The 16096-nt window shown below is 48.5% G+C and overlaps 1 protein-coding gene across 4 annotated transcripts in view; it reads left to right on the top strand.

Moving 5' to 3' along the window:
• Nucleotides 1-1196: 1196 nt before the first annotated feature.
• The window catches only part of PALLD (palladin, cytoskeletal associated protein), a 373189-nt gene continuing 358289 nt past the window's right edge, over nucleotides 1197-16096 (top strand). For all 4 annotated transcript variants that reach the window (XM_065908290.1, XM_065908291.1, XM_065908292.1 and 1 more), the window contains exons 1-2: nucleotides 1197-1310; nucleotides 13130-14164. In XM_065908290.1, coding sequence (XP_065764362.1) covers nucleotides 13194-14164 — 971 coding nt within the window. In that variant the 5' untranslated portion in view covers nucleotides 1197-1310; nucleotides 13130-13193. The remainder of the gene's footprint in view (nucleotides 1311-13129; nucleotides 14165-16096) is intronic.

Here is a 16096-nt window from a genome sequence, read left to right on the forward strand (position 1 = left end):
ATAAACACTTTTGTTTTTACCAGCCACCCCGCCCCCCACTCGCCTCAAGTCATTGAAACAGTCCAGGCATGTGCCTGTTTCCAAGGACTGATTAGAAAGGACCAGAACTACCTATAAAGGAAACTTTAAGAGCAGCCCTTTTTAAGTGTTCCACCATCAGAAAAAGATTTCTTCAAAAGCAAATATCTCCCAATAAAATTTTTTTAACGTTTTTAAAAAATAAAATATTTTTATAAAGAAAAGAAAAAATTTATCTAGATAAGAACCTGCATCGACTAGAACAATATTATCCAGACAAAGGAAGAAGTGGCCCTGCATTTCCAAATTTACTGCACCAGGAGCTTCTGTGTGATTATTTTCTGCCCCTTCTGTTCGACTCTGCTGCCTGACCTTGGAACAGAAAAGCTTTCTGTTTTGTTCTTTGGAAGTTCAAAATATTAGAACACGTTACAATGTGCTGTTACAGAATAAGTAATGAGACTTTTTTTTACAAGTGTAAGAGAGTTTCGACATGTCCTGAACAATATCTGTTCAACATCTATTTATTCCATTGACAGATACTTGCTGGATGGTGAGGATGTGCGAGGCCCTGGCCTGAGTGCTCAGCACTGCGATGTGCGTAAGATTCAGGCTCCGGTGTGTTCATGTCTGTCTCATGTCTGTTTAGTCCTGTGCTAGACTATGTCCTGCATACACAAAGTCATATCATAATTTTTAATTAACAAATTGAAGTGAGAGATCGGGGGGCTCTCTTCTCCATTTGACAGGTGCCTTAACTTCTAAATAGCTACTGGATATTTTAGGATAATCTACCATGTGACTAAGTTAAGTGCACAGAGCAGAAGATTATAGACAAAGAGCCTGCCTTCCTTAAGAGGGTCACTTTTTCTTCTTAGATTCACACACTGCACATTTTAATTGATTGAGAATATGTTTAAAAGACAGGTGGTGATTTCCAGTCACAAGGTCAGAGAGCAGAGAAACATGCGTAAATCCCATGTTTATTAGATACATAAATATAGTTCCCTCTACACCTAGTGCCTTTAATTTCTAAGAACCCGGCCCTTGGAGCTGGGCTGCTGGAATCCCTGGCCAGGGCCGTCTGCAGAAACATGAGTTCAGTTACCAAATATAGCTGAGTGGAGGACGAGGACAGATGGGATCTGAGGCCATAGTTGCCTCAAAGTGACCACAGACCAAGCAGTGTGTCACAAAGAGACAAGGCCACCTCCACTCCCCCGGGAAAGAAGAAACACTCCTCTGAGATCCATCACCTTTGCGGGGTCCTCGAGGAGCCAAGGATCGAAAAGGTCTGTAAAATGTGTCTTAATGTACTAACTAGTAAGGCAATATTTTTAAACTCTTTATTAAATGCTAAAAACATTACAATCATTTGCCAGAAGATATAGCACTGTTTAGAAGATGTCTTGATTTCTCTCTTATTTGGAGAGAAAAAGTAATGGGAATTTTGTACTCGTCTCAAGAACAGAGACCATATAAGATTCACCTGCAGGCTTTGTTTCTACCTATGCTGTCAGAGAACTGCCTTGCCTGTAATAATCATAAACTAAATTGGTGCTATTCATTCCAAAAGAATCAAATGTAATGATGGAGCCAACATTCATCAAGTCTGTGTCTGTTTTGTTTTATAGAAAGTAAGAATGCTGTTAATTTGAACCTTGCCTATACTTAAGCTAACGACAGACAAACGGCTTCAAATGATATAATTTAGGTTGTAGTAACATTTTAAGTTGTTAATTACACTTTCAGAGAACTTTTTAAACATTGAGAGTAAAGGCAGACATTTTAAATTCTATCTATGCACAAAGCTTGTCTTTTTTTTTTTTCAAAAGATAAAGCTTATCAAAGGAAACTATAGTGCAGTCAAATTTAAGCTTTACGGTAAAATTTTATATCATGTCATTGTAAGTTACACATGAAATTGTCTCGAATCCAACAGATGAGGTTGATACAGAACGATTTCAGGCTCATGTTACTTTTTCAACATTTGCTAAAAATACTAATTACCTTCTAGTATGAATAATGTGTCCACACCTAGAGACCACTGCCTGACAATATAACACTGACCAAGTTCCCTCGATCATGAACGTGCAGAAACGAAATCCTTATTACAGGATAGATAAGCTTTTCAATATACTTTTTACTCAAAGACAGAACCCACCTCCATTACCCAGATTTTAAATATCAGAGTCAATCTGACAAATTATTACGACTAGCCCATCCCCATGTGTGCTCAGCGTGGTCCGACTCTTTGGGACCCCATGAACTGAAGCCCACCAGGCTCCTCTGTCCATGGGATTCTCCAGGCAAGAATACTGGAGTGGGTTGTCATTTCCTCCTCCATTATGAACAGCAGACAAGGCCTAAGAGATTCATTAAGGCAACATGTGAATACATGATTACATTTTCCTAGAACACAGATCTGTCCTTCTGCATTCCCATGTCTAGTATGACTTAGGGTCCCCATCTCAGCTCCACCCAAACCACTGTGTGTTGCTAAAGCAGAAAGGGTCAGAGCATACTTAACAGTAGAAGAAAAATCTGGATTACATGGGACAGTTACAATCACTTTGATTTCTTTACCTCATTTTTGTTTAAATGTAGAGGGTAGAATTAGTCTAGGTTCAAAATAAATCTGACACATACTTAAAGAGACACCAGCTGAAATCTCCAAGGCCAAGACAAGAGCCTGCACTTCACTGATACGTGTGTGTGTGTGTGTGTGTGTGTGTGTGTGTGTGACATCAAAGGGAATTGTGATATCTGAGCTCTAGCCAGTAATTCAGGCATCTGGAGGCGATGGCCGTGCCCCAGTTAAATTCCAGTAGAGAAGCTCCCACAGATTCAATATGGTGGATAAAATGGTATCTGAAGAGGACACCAGTAACTGTGAAAACTTTCTCTGGAAACACTTCATATAACTGTTGTGGGCATGAAATCAGCTATCATGTTATGTCTCTGAAGCTGAGGTACAATACTGTCTGGGAGTACTTAAAGCTGGAGAAAAAATATGCCATGCCTTCCTATGATGACAACTTACTTAAAGATTAGGAAAGAGTGGAATCCACATGTGTTTATTAAAAAATAGTTGATAAAATTGGTGTGCATTTTTTTTTCATCAAACAGGGTTTAACAAAGTTTTCATATTTGCCTTTTGTCCTATAGGGCCCTTGGTAAAAAGAACATTAGAAAGAAAGAAAGGAAGGGAGGGAGGATTGATTTTAAAATGATGATTACACAGCTGATTCACTTTGTTGGACAGCAGAAACTAGCACAACACTGTAAAGCAATTACGTGCACTGGTGTGTGTGTGCACTCAGTTGTGTCCAATCCTTTGTGAGCCCGTGGACTGTAGCCCATAAGGCTCCTCTGTCCAGGGGATTTTCCAGGCAAGAATACTGGAGTGGGTTGCCACTTCCTTCTCCAGGGAATCCTCCTGACCAAGGGATGGAACCTGCATCTCTTACATCTCCTGCGTTGGCAGGCAGATTCTTTACCACTAGCGCCACCTGGGAAGACCCAATAAAATAAAAACATCTTTAAATACTTGGAGAAATTAAAAAACAAATAAATGATGATTAAAGAAGACAACTGAGGTAACATAAACATACTTTGTTTAACCCTTCATGAAGTGGACAGCCTGTTTTGGAAGAGCTGCACCCTGAGGAGGAAGGCATGAGGCTTTATAGGAAGAGAACAGGGAAGAGAAAAATGGAAATAAGTTGATTGGCTGGGGTTGCAGAGTCACTGGTTGTTTGGAGTGAGATGAGCAAGGAGATAAATTGGGAAGCCAGCACTGGTCTGGCTTGGGGCTGGCTGACCGCATGCAAATATTTCAAGCAGAGTGTCCCTGGTAGCTCAGCTGGTAAAGAATCTGCCTGCAATGGAAAAGACCCAGTTCGATTCCTAGGTCGGCAAGTTCCCCTGGAGAAGAGATAGGCTACCGACTCCAGTAGTCTTGGGCTTCCCTGGTGGCTCAGATGGTAAAGAACCCAATGCAGGACATATTAGAGACATGGATTTGATTCCTGGGTCGGGAAGATCCTCTGGAGAAGGGAATGGCAACCCTTTCCAGTATTCCTGCCTGAGAAATTCCATGGACAGAGGAGCCTGGTGGAATACAGTCCATGGAGTTGCAGAGAGTTGGACACAACTGAGCAACTAAGTAGAGAGTGTCCTTAAGGACACAGAAGTTCCCCATGCTTCAGTTTGCTGGCATGGGCCCCCAGGCAGGAGCAGCTCCATGTTGGACCTAACCTAAAAAAGTTAATTCAACAGAAGGAAGAAATTTCATATAAGAACTGTGTGTGCTTCCAGGACAAGAAAAAAAAAATGCTTTAAAGCTTTTTCAAATTTGGTTTTTATAGTTTGGGTTTTATTTTAAAATACTTTTAGTCCTGAATCTTTGTACCAATAGTTTTTAATACTTTTAGTAATTGTTTAAATAGGAAAATAAACAGAAGGCAAAATGCTAAATTCAATATTGAAATCACTCAGAATTTCCATTCCCACCCCAAATATAACAGCAACCAAAGATTCCCCTAACTGCATGACTCCTTACCCACCACAGATGTAATCAGTGCCCACTGCCTGATTCCCAATCTTGCAACCTTCCTGTGTATTTATATCTAAGTATCTATGTACTTTTAAATGCCCTGTGAAATGTTGCTGCCACTGTCTCGACTCTCTAAAGGACCTGGCCCCTATGGTTCAGAATACTGAGTGATCCTTGCTGTCAGTCTTTTTCTAACATCAAAGACTTTTCCCCTTCAAAGTTGTAGTAGCTTATCAATACCTGCAAACTATTCCATAAACTACTCCAAAAGCGCTCCCTTTATCTAAATTATTCGAGTAAATATACGTAATGTGCTCACCGGGAGAAGACAACGTGGCAGTTCCATGCAGGTTTCAACTGTTAAGTCTCCTATTTCTTGCCGGTTTAACTTTGGCCAAACAATTGGATGTTCTTATGCCACAGGTTAAATAATCAAAAGAAATACAGTGTTTACCCTATTATTCTCAGGATCCAATGGTTCACTACAGATTTTCCTGGACTTACACGGGGCTTCCTCCTGGCACACCCATCCCAAGTTGAAAATGCCTTGAATACACCTCATTTACTGACCAGCCCAGCCCACCTTTGTTACTAACCAGGGCTCTTGGACTCCTTAATCAATAGAAATTGATCAGAGGCCTGAGGAGAAATTCAGACAAGGCTTTACTAGGGCCCCTGCTGCAGAAGCAGGGATTGAGAACAACAGGTTCCCTTGCTCACTTGCTCCCTAAGCGGGTGGTCAAGCCGCCCCGTTATATGGGATAAGGGTGGTGGTGTGTCCAGGGGCCGAGCTGGAAGGGCGGCTTAGGTGGCGTGCCCCCCCCCCCCCACCCCGGCGTTGGCGTGTGCAGAGGGCATGTGCAGCGCCTGCTTGTGTTTCAGATGCTTCAGACGTGGCAGCTGGGCTTTGTGGTGTCTTTGTATCTTGCCATCCATAATTTAGGGCTTCCCAGGTAGCACTAGTGGTAAAGAACCTGCCTTCCAATGTGAGAGATGTAAGAGAAGTGGGTTCCATCCCTGGGTCAGGAAGATCCCCTGGAGGAGGGCAAGGCAACCCACTCCAGTATTCTTGCCCGGAGGATCCCATGGACAGAGGAGCCTGGTGGGCTATGGTTCATGAGGTCACAAAGAGTCGGACATGACTGAAGCGACTGAGCATACACGTCCATAATTTGCCCCAACCGCTCATGCAGTTATTTTTAAGCCCTTATAGCTTGTTTGTATTCTGTTGCTGGAAGAGACGACTGTCCAGGTGCAAGAACTGCAGCAAAGGGCCCCAGGTTGCGGCCTGTCTCACCGTCAGTGTGCCAAGAGCACTTCCAAGAGCCTGCAGTTGGGCAAAACCATCTAACGCAAAGCCTGCTTTTCAATAAAGTGTTGCGTATCCTGTGTAAGTGATTGACTACTGAACTGAAAAGCGGAGGAGTTGTCTGGGTTCAGAAGGGTTGTAAGTACATCAGTTGTTTACCCTCATGATCATGGGGCTGACTGGGCACAGTGGCCACTTCCCAGCATCTCCAGAGAGGATGGGATTATGTCACTGGCGTGGGAAAAGAAACGAGTTCAAAATTCCAAGCACAATTTCTACTGAAGGCCTATTACTTTCATAAGGGAAAGCCTTCAGCCCAAAACTTGCAAATGGCACTTCTTGGGGAAGGCAACCTATCATTGTTTGCAACTGAATTCTTCTTCCTCCAAGACTCTGTTGCTTCTCATGAGGTGCTTTATCTTCCTCAACGTCTCAGTCAGGGAATCTTTTTATCACTACATTTCAACAGCCAATGTGCCTTGCCTCTGGAGATGGTGCAGGGGGTGTTCACAAGTGTTTTCTGACCCACAAAATAAAGGGTTATCCTGGATAGCATAGGTCTTGTTTTCAGATAATTGTCCCCCAAGATCAGCAGCTCTAAACACAAATGTTATTCATAATTTTAAAATCTATCTTTCTGTCTTCTCTATTAGTTATGCATTCATCTGTGAATCATATACATTTATATGTCTATTACATATTGAGAAACTCAAAAATAAGTGTTTTCCCAATCACCAAGATAGCAATGCTGAGACAATTTAATAAAAATTGCTTATGTCAGAATGTGATATGCATAAGAAATATTAAATGTTCAGTGAAAACTTACTTATAGGCTCTATATTTCATAGTTGAATATGGGTCCAACAGACCAGATAATGTGAACTTAGGGAGAAGTTGTACACCATAAAATTAACAGTGAGAAATAACCTATAAATTGAGTGGCATGAAATTCCTTAAGAATGGATGAAATATGCACAGGGGTGCAACAGCATAGGTGACCACGTGAGTTAGCATCTGGCAGCAATGCTTCATTGGGGTACACCAGGTGTGGACAGCTGCCTGCCGAAGGTCAAGACAGACAGGCAGCGACGATGCCTCCTAGCATTTTCAGACCCTCCCAAACCCGTGCTTTACCGAATGTTTGCTCATGACTGACAGTCTGGTACCACGTGTGACTGTCATCATCACCGGCTGGAGGAGGGCGCCCGCAGCTCCTCCACTGCACAGTTCGGGTCTGAAGCACTGCTGGCCCGAAGTGTCCTCTTGCTGTCACTGTCACCCCGCCCCACCGTGGGAACAGCCGCAGTCTGTGAACACTCATCCAGCCGTGCCACTTCACTTGTTCCCTAACAACTTTGGAAGGTGATCCGAGGGATAAAACAAATTACAATTTCCCAAGATCAACTAACAGAAGATCAATGACCAAATCAAGCCTAAGAAATAAGAACCTGACACCTTCTGTTGCCTAGTTTTTGGGCGTGTGTACAGTCGCACAGTCATGTCTGAGTCTTTGTGACTCCATAGACTGTAGCCCACCCTCTGTCCATGGAATTCTCCAGGCAAGAATACCGGAGTGGGTTGCCATGCCCTCCTCCAGGGGATCTTCCCGACCCAGTGATTGAACCTGGGTCTCCTGCAGTGCAGGCAGATTCTTTACTCACTGAGCCAACAGTGGAGCCCTTCCACTTTTTATTTTTCCCTATTAAAATGGCAGCTCCTTAGGGCAGAGAAGCCCCCTTTCCTCATGGCTGTGTCCCCAGCCTGCAAAAGAGGCATGTAGTAGGCACTCAGAGAATCATTGCTGATGAATAAGAAAGTAAGACAGAAACATGCTTTGACTAAAACCATTTGTATTTCTATGACTCAGAATTTAACTCTGAACTTGCTGGGACCCATGATCAAGGGTATCAACTTTCATAGAATTCCCCTCATCTAATAGTAGAGATGCCAGAAAAGGAATGTCTATCTGGTTCTGAATATTTTCACAACAAACTTTTCTTGATGGTAATGAAAACCATAAAAATCACTATCTATAGATAATGGTTTTCTTTCAGACCTACCACTTTTGTTTTTGTACAGTAACACCTATATATATTTTGTGTGTACTTGTTAATGGCTATGAACATGCAACACTGATTACTTTATCAAGTCCTTCTCAGAAAGCAGAGCACAGGCGTTGAGTGACCACTGATAAGACAGGTGACAAAACTAGGCAAAGAGCAGAACGCCTCCTCAGTGAAGAGATCCCAGCCCAGGGAGGAGCAGGGGCCAGGGGCTGAGAGCAAGAGGAGATCACAGACAGGTCTGCATCTGCCATGGCCATGTGGCTCCCTCTCCTGTCAAATCCCACCCAGGACTCAAATCCAGCTCAAACACCAGGTTGGTTCTTCCTCAAGTGCCATGATCATGACCTACCCCCTGCCAGATGTCTGCCACACAGAGGCTGTCACACACCTGCGTTCCTGACCTTCACAGGGCTCTTAACTCATACTTATAGTTCAATAAAATGAGTGTATAGCAAAATAGCTGCAAACAAGGTTGTTGTTGAGTCCCTCAGTCATGTCCAACTCTTTGCAACCACGGGGACTATAGTTCTCCAGGCTCCTCTGTCCATGGGATTCCCCAGGCAAGAATACTGGAGGGGGTTGCCACTGCCTTCTTCAGGGGATTTTTCTATCACAGGGATCAAATCTGTAAGTCCTGCATTGGCAGGTGGATTCTTTACCTCTTCCCTGAGCCACCAGGGAAGCCCTCAGAAGAAGGAGTGAATTTGACTGACTGGGCGGTCACCAACAAAAAGTGAAATTAAGTACAGTTTTCAAGGAGCTGGAGTTGGAAACACAGAATAGACAGGAAGCGCAAAGAAACTGCATGCGCAAAGCGTGGCGATGTGGCAGAATACAGCTGTTGACAGCAGTGAGTGGACGGCTGGACACAGTGACACAGGACCCGTCCGAGTGACGTGGGGCGTGAGACCGGAGAATTCACGCTTCACTGGCCGTCCAGGAGCGCACAGGGAGCCTGCCTCCTACCTCCGGACCTCCCCTTCCTGGGGTGGGGGCCCCACTGGGGACAAAGGAGCACAGGAGTGACACGGCCAGACTTGTGTGACTTCTCCCACCGGCAGATCTCCCGTGTCAACAGCCGTCACCACGGCCCTCCCTCCTCCTCTTTGGTTTCTCTGACCTTGTCTAATCCCTCTTCCTGGGTCAAGGTTCCTGACAGAGGACGAACCTTGCCTGGCTCACCTTCTTCCTTGTATAGTCAGCGAGGAACAAACAGTTGTCAACGGAATTCATGCAGTTGGGATGAATGACCCACTCTGGGAAAGGATGAGTGACCAAAACCCACAAGAAACGTTTCTTCCCCTGAGGCGGCTGGACCCACAGGCTCTCGAGGAAACCAAGTGACTAACCCACTGACAGGGAAGACACGAAGACGATGGAGGGGAAGCGGAGGGAGCCTGAGGAGATTCTACTTCCCTCAGAGAGGAGACAGAGGCGGGCAGAGACGTACAGACGTCCAGGAGCCTCACCCAGACTTGCCCGCCATCCACGCTGCGCTGCAGCGGACACTCACCTCAGGCCCTCTTTACTTGCTTTTCCGTGAGCTGCATTTTCTTTCCGTTTTTGCCCCCATAAAGTTGCTTTATTTTGATTCCCAGTAAAGCAACGGAGAGAGAAGAGGTGACTGCAGGTCAGAGTGTCGACTCCGCCTGGGGCCCCGAGTCTCGGGCGGGCTGGGGCCGGGGAGAGCCGTCCGGTGGTGCAGCGAGCACACGGCTCTTCTGGGGGCGGGGCCCCGCAGCCGCACCCTGCGCGGAGGAGCACGCTCAGTGCGGCCGGACTTCCGCCCGACGCCCGGGCGGGGCCCGCTGAGGGCCAGCAGCGCCCGTCACCGTCAGCGGCGTGCTCAGGGGTGCCGCTGCCCTTCCCCGCTGCGACCCCTCAGCCCCGGCCCACGCTGCGCACTCGGAAGGCTACCAGCTCGGGCACGTGCGCGTCTCCGTCCTCCACCCCAGAGCAGGCAGCTGCCCTCGGAGCGGTGCGACCCACACGGAAAGCACCACCTTCCTCCTCAGGGAGCCCAACACCTTTCCACCCGCTAACTCCTCACGACGTAGTGGAAGCGGGAGGCGGGAAAAGGCAAGGGCCGCGGGGACACGCCATCATCTGAAAGCAGGCCTAGAGTCGGAGGCGTGAAGGGACCCAGGCCCGGTCAGTGAGCAGCCCTTAGTGGCCCACTCAGCCAGCCGTCGGGGGAGCGGTGGTCGTCAGGCTGAGCAGTGAGATAAGAGGCGGGTCTGGTCTTCTCACCCAGCCTCAGGCCAGCGGGTGTGCTGGGGGCCCAGGAGCAGTCTGGGGGCTCTGTCCTGCGGGCTCCGGAGCCTCACCAAGGCCGCTGCTGGCCAAGCCCAGGCCTCCGGGTGGCAGCGACCCTCTCCCCATGCCCGCCTCTGTGATCTGATGGCATCACCCATCTGCATGGCACCTGCCTGGCTGGGTGTCCTGAGGAGCCTGACGCCAGCCGGGTCCTAGGTGCCCAGCTCCCACTGGCTGAGCTCTGCCTTCTCTCCAGGACTGGGGCAGGGGAGGGTGACAGCTGCGCCTGGGGACCTAGCCTTTCTTGTCACATCAGAGAGGAAAGTTGGTTTGGTGGAGATTTACAAGAGCATTGTGACGGTGCCCTGGCTCAAAAACAGAGGCTGTAACACCTAGACATTTGCCACAACTCACCACGCCCTCCTTCCCCTTTCCAAGATATGGACTCTGCTGAGAGCTTTTGGAGTTTGGAGTTTTAAAGGCAGAAACCACCGGTCACCTTACAGGACCTGCAATAAACCTTTCTCTGCTCCAAACTTCCCAAGGTTTTTATGCTTTTCTGCCTCATTGTGTGTCAGCCACAGGGATCACAGATGGGGCTCTTGAGGTGCCTTGAAGTAGCTGCCCCTGTAGTAGGCGTTGGGGGTCCTGAAGATGCCCACCTCCCAGTCGTAGGTCACCCTCATCCAGCAGGGCACCAAGAGGCCCACCCCAGCTCCTCCTGCAGCTCCTTGAGTGGCAGCAGTGCCTCCTGTGATCTGGGCCACCTGCCCCCTCGGTGTGCCCCCAGCACTCGTGGTGTGTTGCATTTTGTGTCTTCTCACCAACACACAATTGCCAGAAGCACTGGGGGGAATAAGCCATGAAACCTCAGCACTATAATGGAGATGTCTGCAGTTGTGTTTCTTTGCTTGAAAGTGAAAGTGAAGTCGCTTAGTCATGTCCGACTCTTCCAGACCCCATGGACTGCAGCCCACCAGGCTCCTCTGCGCATGGGATTTTCCAGGCAAGAGTACTGGAGTGGGTTGCCATTTCCTTCTCCAGGGGATCTTCCCAACCCAGGGATCGAACCGGGTCTCCTGCACTGCAGGCAGACACTTTGCTTACAGCCTCTTAATCTGGGGATTGGTTGAATAACACGGCAATCTCTGAAGCATACTTTTCTGGTGAGTTTGGGCCACATAGAAACCTCTCCCTCCCACATTATGAGCACTTTCCTGAGTCCTGTGCATTTTTTAGCAGTAATATCGGGGTCACAGATTAAACCTGGACTATATATGCCCTCCTGCTATGATTTTCTCTTTCACCATGCAAGCAGTTTATAAATGACACCTGATTCAGACAACTGGATCCCATCAGGTGGCACCTCTTTAAAACCACAAGTGTGAGATGAACAGTATGGGCTCTGGGGTCATCATATGGGGTGGAGTCTTGGCTCCCTCTTGAGTTATTTTTCTTTCTAAACAGGGGCTGCCAGTTTTGCGGTCTTCTGTTTGGGGTGTTGGCTTTTTTAATTTATTATTTTTAGCTGCACTGGGTCTTCGTTGCAGTGCTTCGGCTTCTCGTTGCAGTGGTTTCTCTCGTTGTGGAGCACTGACTCTAGTGCACAAAGGCTTCAGTAGCTGCAGCTAGTGTGATCAGTAATTGTGGCTTCCAGGCTCTAGAGCACAGGTTCAATAGTTACAGTGAATGGGCTTAGTTGCTCCTCAGTATCTGGGATCTTCCCAGATCAGGGATCATCAAAACTCTGTCCCATGCATTGGCAGGTGGATTCTTAACCACTGAGGCACCAGGGAAGTCCTAGTTGTACAGTTTTTAAGGGAAATAATGTGTATACTGGCTGTGAGTAAATGCCTCCCCCATGCTGAGCAGTCCAGTGATTATCTGCCCCTTTATGAGGAAGTTTGCTGACTAGAGCAGAACTGTCCATTTGCACCTGAAATGCAGTAATCGATTTTCAGCTCTGCCTTGAATTAACTAATGAATGAATGTGAATGCACATATGGGCACACCAGGAAAGGAAGAGCTGAAAAGGTTTCAAAAATTTCTTCAAAAACTAAACACTAATGAAAACAAATCAAAGTGCATTTTGTGGTTTAGAGTGACATAAGCAGAGTCAGATTTGCTTAAAATCTCAACACACTCCTATTCTCATAACATCAATGAAATTAGAGCTGTAAGAGAGGTGGCTGGGGGGGATGGAGGGGGGCCTGAGAGGTGAAAGCCCTGGACCACTCACAGCACCAATGGCAGAGTCACCCTCCTGAATTATTTAAAGAGCTTTAGTGAGATGCTTGGGCTTCCCCAAAGTGCCAGGTGGAAAGAATCCTCTTTCCAGTGCAGGAGATGTGGATTTGATCCCTGACTTGGGAAGATCCCCTGGAGGAGGGCATGGCAACCCACTCTGGTATTCTTGCCTGGAGAATCCCATGGACAGAGGAGCCTGGTGGGCTATAGTCCATAGAGTCACAAGGAGTCAAACATGACTGAAGCGACTTGCATGGCACGGCACAGAAAGATGCTTAGTATTCACTCAGCGGCAAATATATCAAATTAAAATAATGAACAAGGAACTTCCCTGAGGGTCCAGTGGTTAGGACTCTGTGCTTTCACTGCAGGCAGTGCAGGTTCCATCCTGCACTTACTTACTTCCATTCTGGAAGTAAGATCCCACAAGCCAGATGGTCGAATAAATAAAAATAGAATTTAAAAAATTAGGGAAAGTAGTCAACGATAAACACAGTATGCTTGACACTTCTTCCAACTTATAGAGGAAAATTATTTAGAAGGTATGTTTCCCCTTAATGTTTCTCCCAACTTGTGGATGAGTAGTACCGTGGTCACACGCGCGCGCACACACACACACCCACACCCCCCCCCCAAGTCGTTCCTACTAACGCAGGTGTATCTCCTGTCCTTCAGAGCCTGTGTTCAAGACACCGGCCTTCCTGTGGAAGCTGACCGAGTGCATGAGCGCCTCTCGACTATGTCCGAGACGTCCTCCCACGACTCCTTCTACGACTCGCTCTCGGACCTGCTGGAGGATGGCGAGAATGCGGCCTTCTTCCCAGGGCTGTCGGCCTTCCTCAGCCAGGAGGAGATCCACAAGAGTCTGGACCTGGCCCGCAGAGCCATAGCCAGCTCGGAGACGGACGACTGCGCCTGTGAGGAGGTCCCGCAGTGCTGCAGCCCCTCGCCCAGGAGCCGCCGGAAGCCACCGGCCCCTCGGGAGGCCCGGCCGGGCGAGCGTGCATCGCCAGGGACACCTGGGGACGGTAGGCGGGCACCTGCCACGCCTCCACCAGCCGAGCAAGCCGAGCGCATCTCCTCGCCCGCATCGCGGAGGAAGCCCGGAGTCTCGCCCCTGCTGGCCAGGCCCAGCTATATCCGGAGCCTGCGCAAGGCTGGGAAGCAGGTGGCCAAGGCCCCCGGAGCCAGTGCCAAGCCCAGGGTCGCACGCCCTGGCAGGGCTGGCCCCCAGAGCCCGCTGGATGACAAGGCGGCCACCCTCATCGAGGAACTGACCTCCATATTCCGAGAAGCCGCCAAGCCCAGAACCAGGAGCCCGGACGGGGAGTCCTCGTCCCCGGACAGCGGGTACCTGTCCCCTAAAAACCAGCGGTCAGAACCAAGGAGCTCCTCGGCCAGCCACAACCCCACCCGGGACCAGCAGGACGTGGAGGCCAGGGCCAGGCTCCCAGCGCCCGGGCATCACCCCACCCGGGACCGGCAGGACGTGGAGGCCGGGGCCAGGCCCCCAGCGCCCGGGCATCACCCCCCGGTGGCCCAGGATGTGGCCCGGCCCAGCCGCAGCCCCTCGTCCCCACCGCCCCTCAGCACCCGCCAACCCCCAGCCGCTCCCAGGTTCATCCAGAAGCTGCGGAGCCAAGAAGTGGCAGAAGGTAGTCGGGTCTATCTGGAGTGCAGAGTCACTGGGAACCCACCTCCTCAGGTCAGGTAGGACTCTGGTTGCGGAGATGCGATGCTTTGCATGGACTTCCACTCTTAATGTGAGAGAAGAGATTTCTGTTACAAGGCAAGGGCTTGGCTCCCCAAGCGCACAGAAGCAAGTATTATGGCCCTGGCTTTTGAGAAAAAGAAAAAGCTCCATTGCGAGTTGAACCAGCAGGGAGACAGGAAGCAAGGTTCAAATCCAGTTCTCGATCCAGGGATCAGGGTGGAATTTAAGGGTTTAGGAAATTTCAAGCTTGGAAGCTGCCTTGTTGATAGTCCACAGTTAGCACCTCATGCTGGAGCCAGGTCGTCCTCACTGAGGGACTCCGCGCTTTGTAAAGCACAAGTGTGGCAGCTTTTCTATGCTCTGATATCTGCAGACTGCAAATGCTGGGTTTGTGGTCATCCTGGAGGCAGCTAGGGAGCAGGGGGTTGGGGGGGCGTGAGGTAGGGGGCCTGTCTTGTACTTGCATGGTGCTGTCTCTCTACAGTAACTGCAGGTTTCCTCAGTACACCTACGTAAGGAGCTATGTTCGTTTAAGCTCGGTGATATTTTACATGCGTTTTCTTTGTTCGTGCCTCAGTCTTGAGGGAAGTAGGGGTGAGGCCTTCTGTTAGTTGCTTCCAGCTGATGAGGGATTTGGGTTTTTATGAGAGGAATGAAATTGTTTTGCACTTGCCTATAAATATTTGTGTGTCCCACCTTGAACTCTTAAGTCTCAGGCAATCATCCTGTGAGTCTGGGCGGTGGGGGCGGGGGGTAGGTTGTGGGGGGCGGTGCTCTTTAAATGTAGGAGGTGGACAATGAGGACAGAATTTGACGAGGATTAACCCTGAGATACACAGAACAATGACTCCTAACTTTAACAGGCCTTCCAAACAGACCTTATTTCTTTGGGAATCCATGAAAACCTGTTTTTAACATTTTAGTGATTGAATTTGAATTTATGTAGGCCTGTCCCAGACTCTTAGGTCAAAATGGTCTGCTTTTGAGATGCTACTGTCTTCTCATCTTGGCCAGGTGGAGTCTTAGCTGTCTGTTTCCTTTTGAAGAGTTACTTAAAGTACCTGGGAGTGGGGTGGCCAGGGTGTGACTACTTTAGCTTTCCTGGAGGATGTGTAACCAGGAGGACGTCACAGGGGCTATTTCACATGCCTGCACGGATTCTCACTGTATGGGTTTGTTCAAGTGTGAGGAGGATGCAGTACTGGGGCTTGTGCAGTGCGAGCGGATGTCCGTGGGAAACCCTAATGGGCTAGACACATATTTATGTATAGAAGAGAAGACAGCTCCACATTTTATCAAATGTAATGCTGTCACCATTGAGACCTTTAGGAAGGTCTCCCGTAGAACATCGTGTACAGGCTCAACAGGAGCTTGTTTTCTGGGCAACTCTGACCCTCAGCAGGGAAGCTGGTCAGACCTTATCCCAGGTTACTCTGGTTTCTTGGCTTGTCTTGGCGACTGTCTTTTTGAAGGAATGATTCATTGTTTCCCCATGGACTGAGGTCTCCAAGAACCATGAGCTTCATCATGTTCCAAGGGCCTTGACACCTTTGAGTCACCTCAGCCATGAGAGCTCCTCTGTCATCAGTTTAAATCGGAAGAGGCGACCTTGGGGGATTATTTCTTGGGGGAAGGCCTCTGTTACTGCAGAACCTTTCTCTGTCCTATGTGGAAAAGCCTTGCCACCGCGATGGCATCACCAGCACCTAGACGTTTCTACAGTGTCCCTGGTGCTTGGTGTAACAGTGAAGTCTATTTAACCACCATCCCCTGGATCTGTCCCTCGGGCATGCAACCCTTTTATCATCAGGGTGGCCCAGTTTTAGGACTGTTTCTGGTGCAGATCAGCAGTTAGGATTACCTTTTGGATGCTCATTTGCACTTACCAACAATGAACTGCTAGAGTCCATGACATGTCGCAGCCCTCC

Source organism: Muntiacus reevesi, chromosome 17, assembly GCF_963930625.1.
Source record: "Muntiacus reevesi chromosome 17, mMunRee1.1, whole genome shotgun sequence".
Lineage (NCBI taxonomy): Eukaryota > Metazoa > Chordata > Mammalia > Artiodactyla > Cervidae > Muntiacus > Muntiacus reevesi.